At 41.7% G+C, this 20,678-nt stretch overlaps 2 protein-coding genes across 2 annotated transcripts; one reads left to right on the plus strand and one right to left on the minus strand.

The window, feature by feature from the left end:
• Window positions 1-427: 427 nt before the first annotated feature.
• Window positions 428-5,891, plus strand: mfsd9 (major facilitator superfamily domain containing 9). The gene is made up of 6 exons (XM_071477650.1): window positions 428-569; window positions 1,629-1,716; window positions 2,546-2,589; window positions 3,584-3,713; window positions 3,805-4,014; window positions 4,106-5,891. The coding sequence occupies exons 1-6, from the start codon at window positions 483-485 to the stop codon at window positions 4,969-4,971; spliced, it is 1,425 nt and encodes a 474-aa protein (XP_071333751.1). The 5' UTR covers window positions 428-482; the 3' UTR covers window positions 4,972-5,891.
• A 168-nt stretch (window positions 5,892-6,059) lies between these two features.
• slc9a2 (solute carrier family 9 member 2) lies at window positions 6,060-20,069 on the minus strand. Its single transcript, XM_071477636.1, has 13 exons — window positions 19,553-20,069; window positions 19,158-19,372; window positions 18,818-19,066; window positions 16,308-16,558; window positions 15,999-16,216; window positions 14,939-15,138; window positions 14,266-14,355; window positions 13,024-13,094; window positions 10,057-10,224; window positions 9,838-9,943; window positions 8,205-8,321; window positions 7,902-7,992; window positions 6,060-7,109 (listed from the first exon to the last, which is right to left on the minus strand). The coding sequence occupies exons 1-13, from the start codon at window positions 19,851-19,853 to the stop codon at window positions 6,688-6,690; spliced, it is 2,499 nt and encodes an 832-aa protein (XP_071333737.1). The 5' UTR covers window positions 19,854-20,069; the 3' UTR covers window positions 6,060-6,687.
• Window positions 20,070-20,678: the final 609 nt, after the last annotated feature.

Here is a 20,678-nt window from a genome sequence, read left to right on the forward strand (position 1 = left end):
TCAAAAATTATGAGTTATTAATTAATAATTATTAATTATTAGAAAGTGTCGATAATGTATTTTTTGCAATGCAATATACAACACGCTAAACAAAACATTTGAATAAATAAAATAAAGGGAGAAAAAAATCTATGTTTATGAATAGGAATTTCCTCGATTCATTTCTGGGACGTCAGCGGACGAAACCATTTGTCAGAGTAGCCGCGGGGGAGTTAGAGCAGACAACACGACAATTCAACACAACAGTGCCTCGTATAATGAGGATTATCACAGGTCGTAGATTAAGCGATTGTTTATTAATATCCGCCACCTTTTACACCTGCCATATCTGTGCAGACGGTCAAAACCTGGACGTTAATCTCCATCACCGCCCCCTGCCTGTGAGACCCGCCGGGACGGGGACATTTTTCTGTTTGGGTCAGTGACGGTGGAGCGGATGAGCGCTTCCGCTTTGGCTGCAGCCGAGCCGTCACAGCGGGAGGATGAACAACCAGAAATGTAGCACTTTATTTCAGAAACCAAGAGGACGGACGAGGATTATACAGTGCATCTATGTGGTGGGCTTCATGGTGAGTAGTTTGTTTCAGCTGTCTGAGTGAGCTGTGCGCTGTCATGAAATCATGCTTTCGTAACTCAAAGGTGTGATGTTAAAATACGTTTCACAACTGCTGCAGAGATTTGCGTCATGTGTACGCCATACTAAAATTACAAGGTGTTTACATTAAAATACATTTTTTTTAAAAGTTGCACAGAGAAGAAAATAAGAATAATAAGAAGAAATCTAAATAATATCATAAATGTTTATAAAATTCGTCCTCAGGGTCTTTAAAACATTTTAAATGTAATTTTCTAAATATTTAATTTTCTTAACACTTTCCGTTGTTTGTAATTTGGAAAATGTCGCCCAAAATTGATCAGGTTTGTAGCTGCTAAATAAGGGAGATGTTACAGAGCATGGCAGGTTGTTTTGACACCTCTGAGTGTTGAGGGTCACCTCTTCAAAGCGTCACTGTCAGTAAAATATGTTGCTAAAACCACTGATACTTACATGAATATAACGACTTGCTTGAAGCCCATACCAAAAGTTGTCACATTTAATCTAAACCCAATTCTGCATATTTCTAAAGACAGTGAGAATCCAAATAATCATGTTCTTTTCAGAGCCGACCTGCAGTCATTTTCCAGAGAACAAACTTTACATTTCAGCCTGCATAGCTGGCTTAATAAGCATCTAATTAAAGGTGGCTCGGAGGGTCAGATTGTTGGCACAGGGAGCAGACAGAAATTGCTGGGACAGTAATGCTACTGAAAGTTAAGCAATTAGTGTAATGGGCGGTGGTGGAACACTGTATGAATTGCTGTGTGACTTCAATCAAGAGTTTGGCCAGACCTGCTCTGATCTCAGCAATCCCGATAAACAGGACGACTTTTTGTCTCTGCTGCAGCTATCCCCAAACTCTCTGTGATGAACACTGAACACTGGCTTACGCTGTCTGTTTGACTTACTCATTCCCCTCTGTTTAGGGGTTTCTGGTGTGATAAAATCCTGATAATAATAACAGCTGGATTCACCTGGTCTCTTTGCTACTTCTCATTCTCTCTCTCCTTCACCTCCTTGCTTTCTTTAGGATTTGTTTGGGGTGAGCATGATCATCCCGCTGCTGAGCCATCATGTGAAAGCCCTAGGAGCCAGTCCCACTGTGGCTGGTATAGTAGGTAAGGTGTGTCCATTAGATAGAGTGATTTATGTGACATGCATAATGGTAGATGTATGATCCTGAGAGTGATATAATAATTGATGCATAATTAGTCTTACAACTAAACAATTATTGCTTTCCTGAGTTTAGACAGACAGACAAGCAAATAATCATCACTTTTTTTAAGTTGAAGACACATAACTGCAAACAAAACTTGCAATAAAAAAGCACCACACATTGTCTTAATAATCAGTAAATGCAAGTTGTCCTTAAACAATAAGTCATGAATCAGTTAACCAAATATAGAAAACCCAAGCTAATACAGAAACGCTGCAAGTTGTGCAGAACAAAACAGACCTGAGGGTTGCTTTTATGTTTTTGTAAGTTGTGTTTTTGGCTGTTAAGATGTGTTCTCTCAACTATCACACTTGTGCAGTCGGTGGCAACCAACAAGAAAATCTATATATATCAAGTTGAGCTCTAGGAGATTGTGGTTCATATTTTTTGCATGATTTTCTGTCATTTTACAGGGTAAATGATTCATAAGATAGAGATAAATGGATGATATAAAATATTAATTTGTTGCAGCCCTGGTAAATATAATATAATCAAAAAGAATGTGCTCCCAAGCTATTGTTAGGTTTGACTTATTGACTATGTGTGTTATCATCAATGATGTCCAATTGTCCTGTGCTGTAACTGTAGTTATTTTCTGGATAAGTCTTAACAGTATATCGGCATCTTGTACTGTTAAAAGATTGAAGTAGCATGATCACCTGAAGCACATGGTGTCTGCTCTGTGCTTTTTATTAAAAATGTGAATTAAAACAAATGTGAAACTGTTGCAGGATCTACATATGGGATCTTACAGCTCTTCTCAAGCACAATAGTTGTAAGTATTGACTTGGTTTCTCTCTGTCTCTAACCCTCCATTCAGCCTGTGCTGCTTGACAAGGCATGCCACAGTTAGCGGCCAAAATGGTCGCATTCCATGTCATCTCTGGTATTTCATGAAAACAATAAACACTGGCTGTTTAAAGTTGATTGTGGTCGCACAATACATCCAGTCTTTGCATATGCACACACAGCTACTTCCAGTTGGCTGCAGATCCACAAATATCACTCTTCTTACACAGGAATTAATTATTCACTCTTTGACCTCTCTGGACATTGGGCATACTTAACATGAAGGATGGTATGATGAAATATCAAAGCCTTGATGATTCAAACCGTACACAAACCGTTAAGAAATTACTCAAAAAGTGGTCAACAAAGAGAATGGCATCTGACGTAAGATTCTCAGCTTTCCACGTCCCTCTCCTGCCGCCCACAGCTCCTGAAATTGTTTTAATTCTCAGGGGTCATGCGACAAATTAAAGAGATAAGGAGTCATCTGTTGATTCCTGTGTGCAGACCGGTTGAATCCTGCTAAACGTAGGGGTATGTGAACAGCTGGGTCTCTATAATAATCCCACCCGTCTACATCCAGAACACAGCAAACTCAATTGGTCCTAATTTCATTATTTCATCAGATGGTTTGTGTGTGTGTGTGTGTGTGATAGAAAGAGAGAGAGAAAGAGAGAGAGAGGGAGGGAAAGAGAGGGTGAGAATCTAATAAAGGCTTGTGTAATACCCTGGGCTGCTTGGTTAAGAGGAAATGCACGGTTTTTGGATTTTTCATCTGATCTTTCATCCACAAAGTTGGACAACAAAAACAATTTAGCAGTCCTCGTGTCAAATTATCATCCATCTCAGGTCAGTGCATTACAATGTAATTTAGGCCTCAGCTCCACCTGCCCAGATGTTTCACAGGACTTCAAGAGAATAAAAAATTGGGTTCAGTTTCTGTCTGTGGTTGTTTTATTCCCTGTGTGTGTGTTTGGCAGGGCAGCTGGAGTGATGTGGTGGGACGGCGGTACTCTCTGCTGACCTGTCTGCTGCTGAGTGCTCTAGGCTATGGCCTGCTGGGGATGTCCACCAGCATCGCTTTGTTTATCCTCGCACGGATACCTGTGGGTGAGTTGAAAAACAAGTGGCAACCCCAAAGCCCGTAAAAAAAATCAGAAAATCAGTCGGCCACTTATTCCCCACGTGTTCTCTGTCTCAGGGCTGTTCAAGCACTCCCTGTCAATCTGCAGAGCCTTGCTGTCTGACCTGGTGTCTGAGTCAGAGCGCCCTCTGGTGATGGGACACTTTAATGCTGCCTCGAGTGTTGGTTTCATCCTGGGCCCAGTGGTGGGTGGCTACCTCACAGAGCATGAGGGAGGCTTTTATACCTCCTCCTTTACTTGTGCAGCCATCTTCCTTATTAATGCAGGTGGGTAGAAAATGTAGAGAAATATCATATAATGTGTATTTCAATATTATTATACTGAAATATTATTAACATGTTGTGTTGATCATTCCAGGACTGGTATGGATGCTACCATGGAGCGAGACACTAGTTCAACGTAATGATATTAACTCCAGCAACAACACTAGTAACCGCTGTCATGACAACCACTGTAGTAAGTTTGTACTGAATGGTTCTCATGCAAATAGAAACCATGCACTGCTGGCAGCAGACACCGAACAAGGCTCCAGAGCTCCAGGGAAGCATCAAGGTGGTGTCAGGTGGAGGGAGGTGCCTCTGCTCCAGCCTGCCTGGAGACAGCTGTCGTCAGTGGGCTCCAAGATCCACATGGTGGCCTCCTCTGACATGTGGGACCTCTTTCTGGTGCGTCTTTTGATGGCCATAGCTATCATGCTTTACTACAGTAACTTCTCTCTGGCTATGGAGGAGCGTTTCTCACTTAAACCAAAGGTGACAGGTTATTTGATCAGCTACAGCAGCACCTTAGGGGCCCTGGCTGGGTTCCTGGTGGGGCCAGTCACGCAGCTCTATAGGAATAACATGCCTGCTCTGCTGCTGCACTCCACAGTGCTCACCTGTTCACTTATTTTCCTCTATGCTGCTGCGCCCAGCGTCTGGCAGGTGCTTCTCACCTCCACCTTCTTTGCCATTTCCACCACCATTGGACGGACATGTATCACAGACCTAGAGCTGCAGAGAGGAGGGGTCCAAGCCAGCGGGACTTTGATCGGTGCCGGGCAGTCCGTTACAGCTGTGGGACGCATCCTGGCTCCCCTCCTCTCTGGTCTGGCACAGGAATTCAGCCCTTGTGGCCCCCCGAGTCTGGGAGTGGTCCTGGCTCTAGCAGCTGTGGGTTTACTGCTCATCAGGATCCCCAAATGGGATGGGAGAGGAATGACAAAAACAGACAAAATACTCTGAAACTCAGAGCAACTGAATGAATTTAAAGTTATGACAAAATGAAAAGTGCTCTTATTTTGTAGTGGCCAGCTGTGAGGAACTCACAGTGGGAGCAGCGTGTCCCGCTCGAGCACTTTCTTTGACAAGATGCCCTTTGACGGCAAATGTGTGGGTCAAAATGGTTCATCACCACCAGCACTGTGGTCCTTCTTTGGGAGAAAGGATTCAACGCTGTGAGTGAAGTCAGGGCAGAAATGTTCAATCTGGTTCCCCCGGTGCTGAAGCACGATCAGACAGAAACATGTGGGGCATGTATTGGCACACATTACTCGTGACAGCTTGATTGGAAATAATGTACACTTAGATTTTTAATATAACCCTATAACCACTAAATTGTCTAAATTCTCTCAAGTGTACCTACTGCTACACCAAGATACAAGAAGAGAAAGGTGATACTCCTTTCACATTCCTGGCAGTGATACTTCAGACATTCATATGTGAGATGAAACTGTGGGGAAACTGGATTGCCTGAACATAACATTGTTCTACTTTTGGAGTAGCCAAGTGGGTTTACACATTGTTACCTCAATACCAGATGTTTTTTCTAACGCCCTACATCAGAAATGGTTCCTATGGTGGTATATGAGCAAACATTTGCTCTAGTTCTTGACACTTGAATTTTACAGTTTTTTTTAGATTTAAGATTTGTTAATTTATCTTAGGATATGTTTAAAATGAAGCGATTAGTTTTTTTGGTTTGTTTTTTAAAGTTAAGTTTCAAGTGAATTCTGGGCACCACTGTTGTTTAAAAAGCCAAACACTAACGGGTCAAGAAGGAAAATGGTGTAAATGCATGTAAAGTAGTCACTGAGTCCTTGACGTAAAAGCCAGATTCATGAAAAAAAAAGTCACAAGGAATAAACATTGTTTTGTATGTTTGAGTTTGTGGTGTTTTCAATTTTTCTTGAAACATTAAAGTTAATGCTGCAGTGTGCATGTTAACATTCACCTACATCAGACATACTATACACACTTCCCATCCTCTCTTGCCTTTAGGGTCACATTGCTTTAGTTATATTCATGGTTTAATCAGAATGCTTGAAAACTGCTTTATGCAACATATAGAAAATTTATTACAGTAACAGAAAACAATAACAAAGTGGGCCCAAATTTGTGGGAACCATGAGTGTAACAGACATAAAATCCATTTACTCCCAAGAGTACTTTGTACTGCACAGCAATCTTTCCTCATGTTCAACTAAAATAGCCTATTTACAAAACGTGTATCTTCAGTCACACAGCTGGAACACACAACAGGCAATGAAAATACAAAAAACTATTTACATGTCAAGAGCAAACGAAATAATAACAATTAGCTGAAATAAAACCGTTTAAAATACATCACCTTTAAACATTTAACAAAAAAATCCTACAAGAAGATAAAATCATTAAAATCACATTTATGTGACTTGAAATAAAAACACAGGCAAAGCCTGGACCCTGTTGACTGTTCATATACTGTGCTTCAGATGTGCCTGGGACCTCTGGCCTCTGTCCATTTTGGCTCATTTTGAAGGGTGGTTCAGCTCGTCTAAGAAATGAAAGGATCTCCACTGTTAATTTACTAGGCCTTCATGTGATACAAATACAGTTATATGTGGAGGCCCTGGAGCTGCTTTAGATCCTGAGACTCAGTCTGTGGCAGTCCAGCTGCTGCTGAATACCCAGGAAGACTTTTTACATCTTCTTCGGGTTCCACTGTGGCCGCCTGAGCAGAGGGTTTCGTGTTGTGTTGTCTCTGGGTTCAGCAGCCCAGGCTGGAGATGGAGACAAAGGCTGCTGCTGCTCCTCCTCTTCTGTTTCATGATGCACGTTTCTAAAGTTATCAGCTGAGCCGTTGTCATTGTCAGCGGAGGAGCTGAAGTGACGGCGAGGGGCAGGCACACGAGAATCACTGTAGGAGGAGTTTGTTCTGGACATGGCACGCCCTGTCCTGCCACTCTCGCCCTTTTCTTCATCCAGAATATCGACAGAGGGTGCTTCTTTTAGGGTATCTAGCCTTCGAAGTGGCATCATGGCTCTGGAGGAGGAGCGTGTTGGCTGGTCAAACCGAGAGCGTCTGGAGGGGTAGGCTACCTCTGACATAGTTTCTTGACCAGCTGGGGAGGTGAAGAAAATCAAGTATATTGAATCATGTCATTACACAACATTACATTTTACACAGCTGCATAAAAGAGAAACTGTATGTGGGCACAGAGTCTAACCTTATTGACCTGCAGGTGGCACAGTCATTATAAACTCATGTTCACCTGAGCATGAACCAGGGAAGAACCCATTCAATTTTGGGGCAGATCCGTATCATTTACCTTGAATTTGAGTTTTTTATTCTGAAGTCTGGTGTATGTTGTGTATGGTGTATGTTGACACTGACCCTGGCAGAGATTTGCACTCTATGAATGCCCTTCTCTTTAACATATTTATCATGATAGTTCAGTGCATTATAATGATAACATTCACTAATTAGCACTAATCACAAAGTACAACTGAGGATCATGGGAACAGAATTAGCTTTACAGGTATTTTGTTATAAACCAAAGTATTGGACAAAATAAAATCTCGACTTGATGGCGTCACAACAGGAAGTCAAGGGGTCACCAGGAGCCACACTGCTAAAACCAGTCAGTCTTAGGTTTCAGTATTTCACTCAGTCTTAAAATGACAAACTAAAGCTTCAGTGAAGAACATTATGATTTGGCAAATAATACCTGAGCAAGTTCCACTCACTGAAAAGGGGTCATGAGGTATGGTTAAAAGCTGTTGAAAAAGCTAACAAGTGAATCTTGAATTTACTGAACTGTGGATTAGAGTGTTTTTCAACCTTAAATCTAATTAAAGGCAAATAAATGGGGAAACTGGATGTTAAGGGTTTAAAGTCGGGTAAAGAAACTTACCTGCATAGCTCAGCCGCTCAGGAGGAAAAAAGTTTGAGTCCAGACTCTTCCCAGCAGGAAGAGAGAAGTACTTATGAGATCTGGGCACCACCTGGGAATAACATGAGAGTGAAGAGGAAGAATGGAGAATAATGAACAAGACATGGGATGAAGACAGTGAACCTCACGTATGTTTGGGAATACTTTACAGTGTACGCAAGAGTTGATTAACCTGCTTCTTGTAAGATTCACTTACACTTAGCTACTGTTAACTGAGAAGCTGAGAGCATAATATCAGCCATAGTTACACAACTTCTTTCTTACCGATGTCTGAAAGCTGCCTGGTCGGAGGCTGCGGCGGATGCTGGCATGGCGTCTGATTAGTATCTCTTTGGTGTGGTTGTCATTAGGCAGGGTGTGCTTGCCTGTGAACGCCACCGTCTGAATAAAGAAAACACAAAAGGCAGAAGATACAACATTATGTACACAACATCACACACCAGGTGTGGACTGCTGATGAACACATTAAGGATTCCACCATTTCTCATACGAGCCCAGTATATGAGTTTGTCCTGTAAAATCCTGACAAAGGGGACAATAAAGGTCGAGACAAATACACAGAGATGCTTTCAGAGGAAACGGCATTCTTTATGGCTCGGATTACTCAACCAAAACTGGCCACACCCAAGGGTGAATGTCTCTGTTTGGACTTTACGAGCTGCAAGACTAACCTCTTCTACACAGTGTACCGGTCACTGTCAACATACGTCTTTCTGTCCCACAGCTATTAGTTAGTCCAAAACAAACATAACTGCCTTTCAAACACTCTAAGGTGACCATTGTTCTTTAGAGAAAGGGCTCATGCTAACAAAATGCTCCTGTCTATCTAAGAAGAGGTCAGAGAGTAGGAAACAATTTCAAATTCAGTTCAGTTAACATCACACTTTTGCATTTCCATCAGAAAAATGAAGCAGCTCATGTAAAAACAAATGACATCACAGACAGAAGCGACCAGAGTTCGTGGGAGAGACACCACTGTAAATATGTGAAGAGCAGAGGGGCGAGGGACTTGAAAAGAAGGGCTATCAAGATAATCAGACAACTTGTCAACCCAAGAACAGAAGCGCATGCTCTCTATTTGCTGAAACATCAAAGCGTCTCTCTGAGCCTTTCCAAAGGGTGATGTCATGTCACTAATGGAAAAGTACTGCGGCCACAGTGTGTGACTATGCAAAACAACACCAAGTTTCAGTGCTTGGAGGAAACACACCGGAGTGAGAAAAGCTTCACCAACAATCTATGATGCGCCCAGTTTGTTTTCTGTAGAATAAAGATAAACATGATGTTTCACTGACAAAAAAGGAAAACAAGATTTTATGTTAAAAGATGCTGTACTGAAACTACTTTCTTTTCATATTAAAACAAAGTGAAGCTGCATGTGGTTTATTTTAGGAGTAGAATTAATTTTGAGCTTTGTAGAGCAGGATGCTCATGAGACTGGGCTGCTGCTGCTGTTGCTGCTCCACCCAGGCAAAACAAGCAGGAGTTCAAACTTCACACTACTGTATGTACTGTCAGCAGCTGAGAGTTTACTACAACAACAGCTAAAATGAAAACGAAAGAGTGGCAGTAGCTTTTTGCCTTCACTCAATCTGACAGAGCCTGTGAGAGCAAAGAGGCTGCAGTTTTTGTGTATTGCTGTTTGCAGTGTACAGATCAAAGGTGGAGGAAATATTCAGTTCCATCACTTACCAAAACATTAATGTAAAAATACAAACATTCAAACTTCGACCTAAGTGAAAGAACAACAAAACAATGACCCATGACTGATATATTGCTATAAATAACATAACTTGATTAAATGGAATGAAGTTAAAGCAGTGTTTTGTTCATGGCCGGTCAAGGTGGCACTGATCTGATCCAGTGGCAGTGCTTGAGTCAATGCACTTCATCTCACCCGTTGCCTGATCTTGTACATGTTCTTGGACAGGATGTCGTGCATGTTCCTCAGGTCAGCAGCCAGGAACTTCTTCTTAGGTTTAGCAGAACTCTTCTTTTCCTCACTAAAAATCAGATGAAACAACGGATATTAAAAACAGAATAGTAAGAGAAAACATCTGCTCTTTCATTGATCTCAACAGACAAAAGTAACAGAGATATGATGAGGGTTTCGTACTAAAGAGAGACAATGGACGGAGCGGCACTGATGTCTCCTGACACTGTGTCCAGGATCTCCATGGCGTTCTGCAGCTCTAGCTTCTTGTACAACGCCACAATACTGGACTCGGCCCGGCTGTCTCTGATCAGGATCCTGCGCAGTATTCGGTTGTTGAATTTCATAAACCTGAAAGTGAGATTAAAAAAAAAGATTTGAGTGATTAGGTTTGTGTGAAACAGGTGGATGTGAAGGCTCTGTTGCAGTGATATCCGATGGTCTAAAAACTCCTCAGGCTGGTACAGACAGGGACACTGTAGTTGAGACAGCGGGGTTAAAGAATAAGCCCGACATTATTCTAAATGTGTATGATTGTCAACAGATCCTACGAAAATAGTAAAACCAGCAACATGTTTGTCCATCTCCCAATGCTTCATCTTCCCACTCGTGAAGACTTCTTGACTTTGTGAAGTCGTAAACCTACAGGCCCACAAATATATAGTTTCACGGGTGTTTTCGCAATTTTGTGGGATTTGGAAAGACAAAAGATATTTCCAACTTATCTTTTAAAGAGCTAAACCTTAATCTCAGTTTTAGAGTTGATTGTCAGATGAAGAGCCCTTTTTTATATGGAGATGTCTCATTTTAGTGGACAGTAAGTAGCTGTTCAAGTTCAAGTCATCTCATATTCAATATCTGGTGGCAAATATATTAGTTCAATATTTATTTTTTTCTTTCCACTTCCTTGTGACTATTTTTGTCTCAGTATGTTACAGTTAGTATTTATGTTGGTGTATAGTATGTAGTACCTTTTATTTGGTTTCTTTTCCCACTTTTCTTTTGTGCACAATAGAAGTGTATATATTTTTTAAAAGTTACTTATCTACACTGTATCGGCTCTCGTACATTTAATTCTGTGATCGGTTTATTTTATTTTGAATTTTTTTGGAGTGGAAATCTCTACCAGCAGCCACCTGCGCCTCAAGCTTGTTTCACATGATCAGTTCAGGCCAGCCGACTGACTCAGCCGAGATCATTCTACTGTTCAGCTATTTGTAAGTTCAGGATCATTGTCACGCTGAACTGTCCCAAATTTGTATAACTGTGGACAAATGATAATAATAGATATGAATACCCTGAGACACCCTTGGTTAACAAGATAGTATAGCACCAAGGTACAAAATCTGGCAGCATGGGGCAACAATCACAGTGTAGCCCTGAACACCAGGAAGACCAAAGAACTGATCACAGACTTTTGCAAGTCATGACAGCACAATCACCGCCCTCTCTACATAAACGGCGAGGCAGTGGAGACTGTAACAACACCACCTCAGCGATTCGGAACCCCCAACAACGCCTCTTCTACCTGAGGAAACTGAGGAGAGCTAAACTACCCCAGAAGCTCCTGGTGAATTTTGACCTACTGTGTGTCAATGCGGTTCACTAGCAGCACAAAAGTGGAGCAGCAAGCACTGCAGAACTGCTGGGAAAATCACTGGGACCCCACTACCTGATATCACCACTATCCACACCTCCAGCTGCTTGCGCCAATCACACAACAAATATCAGAGAACAGTCGCACCCAGCCCACCACCTGTTTGACTTCCTGCCCTCAGGAAGAAGATACTGGTCTATCCGAGCAACCACCCGTCCATACCTCCCTCTTCACCACCACCTCCTACATACACCCAGACAAGAACAATGAACAAACATTACATTATGATTGCAAACATTAATTACCTTGGATACAATAACCTGCACTTTCAACTGTAACTTTTAGTATGTCTATTTTATTATATCTATTCATTATTAGCACTATTTTTTATTTTTTGTTCCGTTTCATTTTGTTCATTCTATTGTACTAAGTGCTCAGGGAGTTGCTTCACTGTCTCGTCGTTTTTAACAATGACAATAAAGATACTTGATGGCCCATGCTCCATTCTAAATGCAATGTGCCACAGTACAGACCCAAAACAAATAATATACTTTCCGACCACTCTGTGTGTTACACTTATGGTCACAGCATGTTTTGACTATTGAAATCAAACTTAAAATCTAGAGTCTGAGGCTTGAGGAACCAGTCTGACGAGACAGGCATGAAGAGAGTGTCAACAAAGCCAAAAGGAGGAAAAGGAAGACTAGAGAGAAAAAAAGAGAGATGGGACAGAGAAGTGAAACCAATAAAATAAAAAAGGAGGGTGTCTGCATATAAAAACACCTGTATGTCCTGAAATGTACAATTTTTAAAGGTGGATAATAATGTTTACAAATTTCAGTAACACTTAGTAGATGGATATACTGTAGTATAACCTACAACATTGTATGTTTACAAGAAAATCTAAACATATATAGTATTCCTGATCTATTTTAGGGGTGGTAAGGAAGCTACTTTGAAGGTATTTTGATGGTGTTTGCGTGTGTGTGCCTATATGAATCCAAATTAATGGCTGAACAACCACACGAAAGGGTTCATTGCACAAATCTTTAATTGTGTTTTTTTGCAGTTAACTATGCATCAAAACACAAAAGTTTTTAAATAATGAAATGTCTTAATTTATTGCATTAGTCCAGCCTAAAAGTAATTAAAGTTAAATTTCATGCAGTTAATGGCAATGTTATCATGTACCTGGAGACTGGTGGGTATGTTAAAGAGTCAGAAGAGGCAATGAGGAACTCATAGAAAAACGACACCAAAGTCTGATTGGCTGTCAACGTTCCCACACAGTCCTATCATGAACAATAGCACTGTCAAACAAAACCACAAAGAGGGAAACTAAAGGCATGTAAACTAAAGCTCCCATCTCTCTCCCAGTTTCACTGCAGATTCTTTCTCTTTAGTTGTATTGGCATGAAACTGCAAAACAGTGAAAAGTTTAGATGAAGTGGGTAATGCAGGCTACTCATGGCTATGAATATCTGTCAATTGACAAAGAGTAGGTGATATTCTGATGTATAACTCTTTGTGAGTAGAAAAGACAAAGTTCTTACTTGTCCTTCCAGTAGAAGTGGCTCCACTGTCCACAGAGGTCCTCTATCCCCGCGATGGTGTGCTCCATGAGCTGAGAGAAAGGTGAGAGCTGTTAACTTGGTGTTTTCTTGGCAGATTTTAGTTGTACAGTAGCTAAAGGACAAGCATGTAAGTCGTTTTGTCAGTCCCTCAAGGCTCTGTGAGCTCCCCCATCCTCCCGCAAACGAATTTAGGAGCAGTTGGCCGAATAATTACATCATCAAATTCTTTGAAGATACAAGCCTTCTACATGGTGAAGAGTGCCCATCAAAATATTGCCATCGCTATATTGCCACCTTTAACAACTGCTGTGAAAGCCACCACCTTATTTTAACTGTCTAAAAGACATTTAAACACATTTAAAGACTAAAGAAATTATATTTGACCCCAGGTAAGAAACCAGGACTCTCTGATCATAGATGACAGTTTAACTAAGGAGCTGTGCTCCGACAAGTACTTGGACAATGGACAATAATCTAGAGAGGCCACCCATGTTGAACAGTTCTGTGCCCGGCTTAGAGATTGACTTTCTCCACACTCAGACTGTTTGGTGTGGGAACTAAGATCATGGTCACATTCTATGATGCTGTATTGGAAAATATGATCAGATATGGACCAGTCTAGTTAAAGTCAAAAAATAACAACATGGTAAAATCTGAAATGAAAGTTATAGGGAAGAAAGAACAACTGTCCCTTCACACCATTTATGAGAGAACTGATATCAGATATGTACACAAAATCCTGAAGGACCCCTCACATATTCTGCACTCTGAATATGAACTACCATCCTCAGGGAGACGTCTATAGAGCCAACAAATGCTAAAAACAACCGTTTCAAGCTTCCATTCCTCCTAACGTCTATTATGCTAGTGACCTAGTTTTCATGCATTGTAAATTTGATTATGGTTTTATGTTTTTTTTAACTTCAATTTTTTTATTGTTGTTTTGTTTTTTTATCTATAACTATTTTACAAGAGAAACAACATTTACCCATGTTATTTGTGTGTTTTCAATTACTGTATGTTGGCAGAGAATTTTTTATCCTATTTTTATTACTGTTACTTATTGTCAATCTGTGTCGTTTTATGAAGTTGGACTGCATGTATTGCACTATTGCCCAAGGCAAATTTCCCTTCAGGGACAATAAATTCTATCTTATCTCATCTCATCTTAACCCTGTCCACCACATGTACCATCATCATGATGCATGATCTGTGTCATACCCTGCAATGGATCTCTACATTGATGGTGTCAAGATTTCGGTTGGTTCTGCGGACATTGATGAACTCAATCAGAGGTCGGATACTGATGCCCTGTGGAGAAGAGAAAAACAGCAGAAGAACCCAGAAAAACATGAGAGGACTCCAACTGACTGTCAAAAGACTGCACATCATCCCTGTAATGATCGACCTTCAGATCAGAGTGGCAGTGTGAGCAAGACAATATTCAGACCAGCATACACACATCAAAATTCAGTAATTACTAATCACAATATTCCTAAATGCAAGAGCTAAATGCAAGATGCAAAGATTATAAATTAAGAGGCAGGATTCTGAGTCTTTATCGCAGCAGCAAAAAGCTGCCCTGATGTAAACTTGGTTGTTTGACATCATTGTGGCAACTCAGACTTGTCGGACATTGAGTTGGAATCCAAGAACCTTAAATCTAAAACCCTCACATCGTCCTGGATAATAAAATCCGTCCTGATCTGGACTTTAAATCATGTGATGTGTCTGTTTCAAGACTATTGTTTTGTTCTCAATGAGACTCAGACTGCTTTACATGCAGACTTCAGCTTTTTCTATTTTGTTCTAAACCAAACATCATAAGACAAACTATCTCCAGCAAGCCTAAGTGCAAAATGTTTTGAATACTAACACCCAGACACTGTCTTACCTGAAGAAACACAGTGAAGAGGATAATGGCAATGGTGGCTGTAACAAAGAGCTGCTTGCGGCCAATGGTGTCAGGCAGAGTGAAGGCCAAGGCAAATGAAATTGCACCTCGCAGGCCACCGTAGGCCAGACCAAACTGATCTTTCAAGTTGAAAGGGATGGTGCGGAAAGGGTTAATGATCTGAGTCAGCACCAAGACACCTGAAAGGGAGGAACAGAAAAAATGTCAAGATGCTTTTTTTTCAGAAGTTGCATTGTTAGCAAGATTAAAGGTGCATTAGTCAATATTTTTAAATGAACAGTAGATCAAATCACTGTGTGTGATGTGAAAGGGGTCACTCGTCACACACTGTAATTAACACATAAAGAATTCTCTCAGACTCTGCAGCTCTAACCAAGCTTTGTAGCATCTTTCAATTCCTTCTTTTTTTTCTTTTTATGGTCCCCAACTTTACCATTTTGGTTCCCTCCCATCAACCTTGTGTCGAGCTGCAGCAGGAACCCCAGATAACCCACAAATAACCCACAGCAAGTAGCTGTTTTTAGCAGAAAAATAAACTGTGCAGAACAGAGCTGGAGGGTGATTGAGTGGATATGCATCAGCTACTTTCACCATTAACAGCAGCAGACAGTGACAGTATCTCAGTGTTCTGTTTACAGCTTGTTCTGCCACCCCAAGCGGTAAAAATAATAACAATAATAATCACTCAGCTCTAAAGAGTAACTTTAACCAGGCTGAGAAAGTTTGTTTGCTCTCTCTGGTTAAAAGTTTCAAGTCAAAGTCTCTGATGTTGGGTGTGGTCAACAGGTGTGTGCTTTGGTGAACAGGTAACCACGCCCAACAGTGATGTCAGCAAGGTGAGCAGTTAAACCACTGGATGTAAGCAAAAACAACAAGCCCTTTTCCCCACCAACCACGAACTGTTTGTGTTCATGCATGACAAGAACAAAACGAGGATCCACTCCAAGAACATTGCTTCATAGTACCACAAGGTAGACAGATGCAGTCAAACAAAACCTGACCTCTAACATGACGCAGATAACCCCTGCCCTCTGCTTACCCAGACCTCTCCATACAAATGCAAACAGCAGCGTGAACAGGATGTAGCCCCAGTTCCACTCGTGCTCTGTTGTCACTGTGACGACCCCGAGGAAGAAGAAGATGAGGGTCTCAGAGATAGAGCCAAGCATCTTGACCACATGGCGGATGGTTGTGCAGGAACGCTGGGAAACATTTTCCTCCACGTAGTATTTCATGGTGAGGGCACAAGTAACAATACTGCAGAAAAACATATACACAATAGTCATTTTGCTGTATTCTTGCAACAGTGACAATATTTGGACCTGTAAACATTTTAAAATCTACTCACGCCATGATGGATGAGATAGCGAAGAGCTCGGCCACCAGATAGGCCAGGTAGCTGTACATGAATATGAAGAGAGGCTCGATTTCTCGGACCTTGGAGGTGAATCTGGTGGTGAAGGCGGCCACAAAGCCAAACAGAATGCCAAAGCCCATCCCACCGAGCCCGACCACGAAGAACCTTGCCACCCCCAGGAAAACATCCACTGGCTCTACCACTGGCATGTTTGCCACAAAGCTGAACATGTTGTACAACACCTGAAAATACGAGCACACATGTTCAGACACATTCATATACACTTGTGCAAACACATTTTTAAGCCAAGCTTTGAATCTATGCACATGCACAAGCAGCCCACACATCCCAGTCAGAGGTCATGGGTGGTGTCAGGGGCTGTGGCCTCTAATGACACCATTTCAGATAAGAGTGATTTATTGAAATATTTACTCTGCACTGTTTGCAATTTGATAATGATTTCACCAAGCACAGTGAATGACTCATGGAAAAAGGAGCATTTGGTTACTGTTCTGAATTTACAATAAATGAAGTGGGCTTTTCCTTCTGTCTTGATGTTGCTGGTTGCATACAGACACAATACACAATGCACAATTAAAAGAGTAAGTCTGGTGGTGATCTATATTTTTCTTATTATCCACAAATTCCATGAAAAGTTGACAAACCATCTATGAACTAATGCTGCTAACAAGTGTTAGCCAACACCTGCTTATTCAAAGAGCTCCATTGTTGTTACATGTTCCGTCATTACAATGAACACAGGCACGGTAGTTTATTTTGACTCATTTCCATATGCACCACCCTGCTGCTGTAAATACTCATTACTGCACCAAATCTGCAGCTTAAAGGAATCCAACAAAAATGCACTATTTACTCCTGTTTGAGTAACATTTGCTAAAAGCTACAGCGCCCAGCTGTTTAAGGAGAAATATTTCACCTTTTTTTGAAATATGTAAGTTGTTTATATACGTTTATATATATAAGATTCACATCTCAAAACAAATTGTTGGTTTTGGTCTGATCTTGGGATTTGCTGAAATACTGTAACAAAAACGTAGAACACCACCAGCTTACTCACCTTTTTATTGTGGTGTTCACTTTGGTTCAACATCATGTTTACTTGTAAATTGCTACTATTCTGGCAACACTAGCAACAGTCCTGATAAATGGCCCTAAATAAATGCAATTACTTTGAAAAGGGTTAATTTAAAGGTTCAAAGGAGACTTTTTTCCCGCTGTGGAACAGTAATGTTAAACATCGAGGGAAAGAAGTCTTTAATAATACCAGACCGATGGAGACTAGACAAACAGGAAGCTGTTTGGTCCTGTTTTTACCATCTATTTAAAACAGATCTGTGTGTGAAGTAAGACGGCAACAGTTACCTTTGCATATCGATGGTGGTTGATAGCTTAGCGCTCTTAGTCAAGGGCGGTGTGTGACTGACCCCACCTTTTAAAAATACAATCCTACTGGGCCCCTACAACTGTCACCACCTTTCATTTCACTGGTGGCAGCAGTGCTCTTCGTAAATCAAAAGTGTCTGTGTTTTTGTCAAATATGGTTTAACGGGTGCAATTCTGTAACACACAGACCACTGCACTGGCCATGTCGGAGCATTCCCAGGCTCCTGTGTAAATGTTTGTCTTTACTCTCTGCATCAGCTCTGCTGCTGTGTACTAAACAACAGGGTCACCAAAGCTAAGAGCAGGTTACTGCAGGTTTGTGGGTTGTTTTTAGCACAATAGCAAAAGAGGGCGAGGGGAGGAAATTTGAGCATGAGCTCACTTCAGTCAAATTTCAATGTATGTGTGAGTGTGTGTGTGTGTGTGTGTGTGTGTGTGTTAACTCCTCCCATATAAGCAAATGAAACACAGAAACAGGTTTGGCGGTTCCCTAAGGGTACATGGCCCTGGACTGAGGATACATCCGTTAAGTATCTCTGACAACATTCCCTCGCTTCCATTTCTGAATAATTTATCCGTTTGGCAATCTTGCCTGTTCACAGACTTTTTTCCTCCCACACGTTATGTTCTCATACATGTATACTAACCCAGAAATGAGTGAACAAGTTGTACAGCATCTTGCGAAACCTGAGCTGAGCCTTTAGAGTGTGAAAGAATAGAAAAGCCTCAGACGACACAATGGTGAATCTGCTGTTTCATGTATTAGCAGTCTCGAAGAGAAAGGGCCCAAACAGGTTGTGATGGTAGGTAGGGTTACAATGGCCCCCATAATGAACTACAAGTGTGTGATTGTGATAAATAGGCAAAACGCTAACCTTTGACCTATTGGTTGTATAATATTCTCTTTTAGGACTGATATTGATCAGTAATTTAGTTGGTTTTTTTTTTTTATCACTTGCATATGCCCCACTATCCTGATCAACAATAGTACTGTGTTCCTTGCGCTGCATGTTTTCACAACAAGCAATAGCCCAGAGGTATCCAAAGCAGGCCACTGTGTTGCATCAAGTCTCAGCTTGGTGCGAAAAAACACTCACCACAGTGACAGCATCATTGAAGAGGCACTCCCCAAACACCACGATGTAGAGCTGCTCGTTCACAGACACATCCTCAAACACGCTCAGCACAGCCACGGGGTCCACGGCCGAGATGATGGTGGCAAACAACAGGTTCTCCTGGAGGTTGATGTCCTGCACACCAAAAGCCTCAATCTGGCATATGGCAAACAGAGACATGCCTATACCGATACTGTTCCACAGAGTCCCCACCACTGCAAACCACAACACCTGCACACACAGAGGGAAAAGGTCAAATAGTCTGTGTAAGAACAAGAAGGTGAGTCTGTGGTGAAGAGACAGTGGCTGATGTGTAACGGACCGTGCCGATGTTCTCAAAGAAAGGCCTGGTCGGCATGAAGTAGCCCGAGTCGAGGACAATCGGGGGCAGCATGTAGAGGAAGAAGACATTAGTGGTGAGCACAGCGGGCGGCTCCTCATGGACTGAGTGCATGATGCCACCCACAATCAGACCAATGCTGATCAGGAGGCACGTCTCCGGCACCCAGATGGTGATCTTATGGTACACATTGAAACCTGAGAAAAGAGATGCAACTTCAGTTCAGAAACAGGCACAGGGCTGATGAGAATGAAGCACTTCCTGCAGGGAGCCTCCCTGCATCCTTTCTCCTAGGGTCACAACTGTTAAAGTCATCACCTAGATTAACCCAGTGTCAATGAAATCACCTGTTTGAGCAAATGTCGCTGTTAACTTACCAATCTTTGCGAATGAAGCCAGCAGCACCCAAAGAGTAATCTCAAAAGGTAACTGTATTCTTGGATAGTCCATTGTAAACACTGGTAAATTTGCCTTTTCTGCATCTGGATAGGCCTGGGGGCCCCCATCGGGCTTAACTGGGGGCAAGATCGTGACACCTCCGGTTGGTTTGGGGGGGATTTCTCCTCTGGAGCCATGCAGAAGACTTAAAACTGTGAAAAAGATCAATAAAACTCCTCTGGGCCTGGTAATCTTCAAATCCATTTTGCACAGTCCCCCACACAGCAACTCCAAACTCATGTGAATATCCACGTCGGTGAGATTCAATCACTCCATTCAAATTCACCAGCGAAGAAGAAGGTGGAGGTCAGAGGAGGTGAGAGCAAACTCAGTTTCTTCTCTTCAGTATGATAAGTTAGATTTTTCTCGTCATTCTTCAACAACGACGCCTTCATTGGCTTCTTTTGCCGAGCTCTTCCACAGTCGTCTGGTCGTGGTGACTCTCCGTCAAACTGCGAAACAACACACCTGTGGTTCACCTGTGGCGCGTCCATGAGTTCCGATACGGGCTTGAGCGCGGCCCCGAGCCCTGCTCTGATTGGTTGATACCTGCGGGGATGAAAGTGGGAGGACGTGGTGTTTCTGCCGGCAGGCCGTGGGGCGACGCTCAGTTTCGGTGACAACAACTTTCTGGGCGACACTAGTTTCAACTTCCAGGTGTAAAAAAAAAAAAAGATTCCCTGAGTCATGTAAAGTGGTCTTGAAATGGCCGCAAAGGTTAATGGGTAAAACAACTTAAATATGAAACATAAAAACATGCGTCAGGAAACGGATGATAATTATAACCCTTCACCTCACACCAGCTTCTGTGTTTTTTTTTATCCTCAGTCTGTGGTGAAAACACAGTCACTTCACATGCTACGTCAAAATTGTGATAGTTGCCTAAGAATGACAAAGCTTTGACTTACATCTCATCATTTCGACTTAGCAACTCAAAATGTTAGCACCTCAAATGTTTGGATAATACGAGATATTACTGGAACGAGATTTTGACTTAGTGTCCCACAATTTAGATGGGCATGTTTCGTTTTTGTAATTCCAACTTTTCAATAAGACCTTTAACTC

Source organism: Trachinotus anak, unplaced genomic scaffold (genome assembly GCF_046630095.1).
Source record: "Trachinotus anak isolate AG129_WGS33_773 ecotype Australia unplaced genomic scaffold, CSIRO_AGI_Tana_v1 ptg000001l, whole genome shotgun sequence".
Lineage (NCBI taxonomy): Eukaryota > Metazoa > Chordata > Actinopteri > Carangiformes > Carangidae > Trachinotus > Trachinotus anak.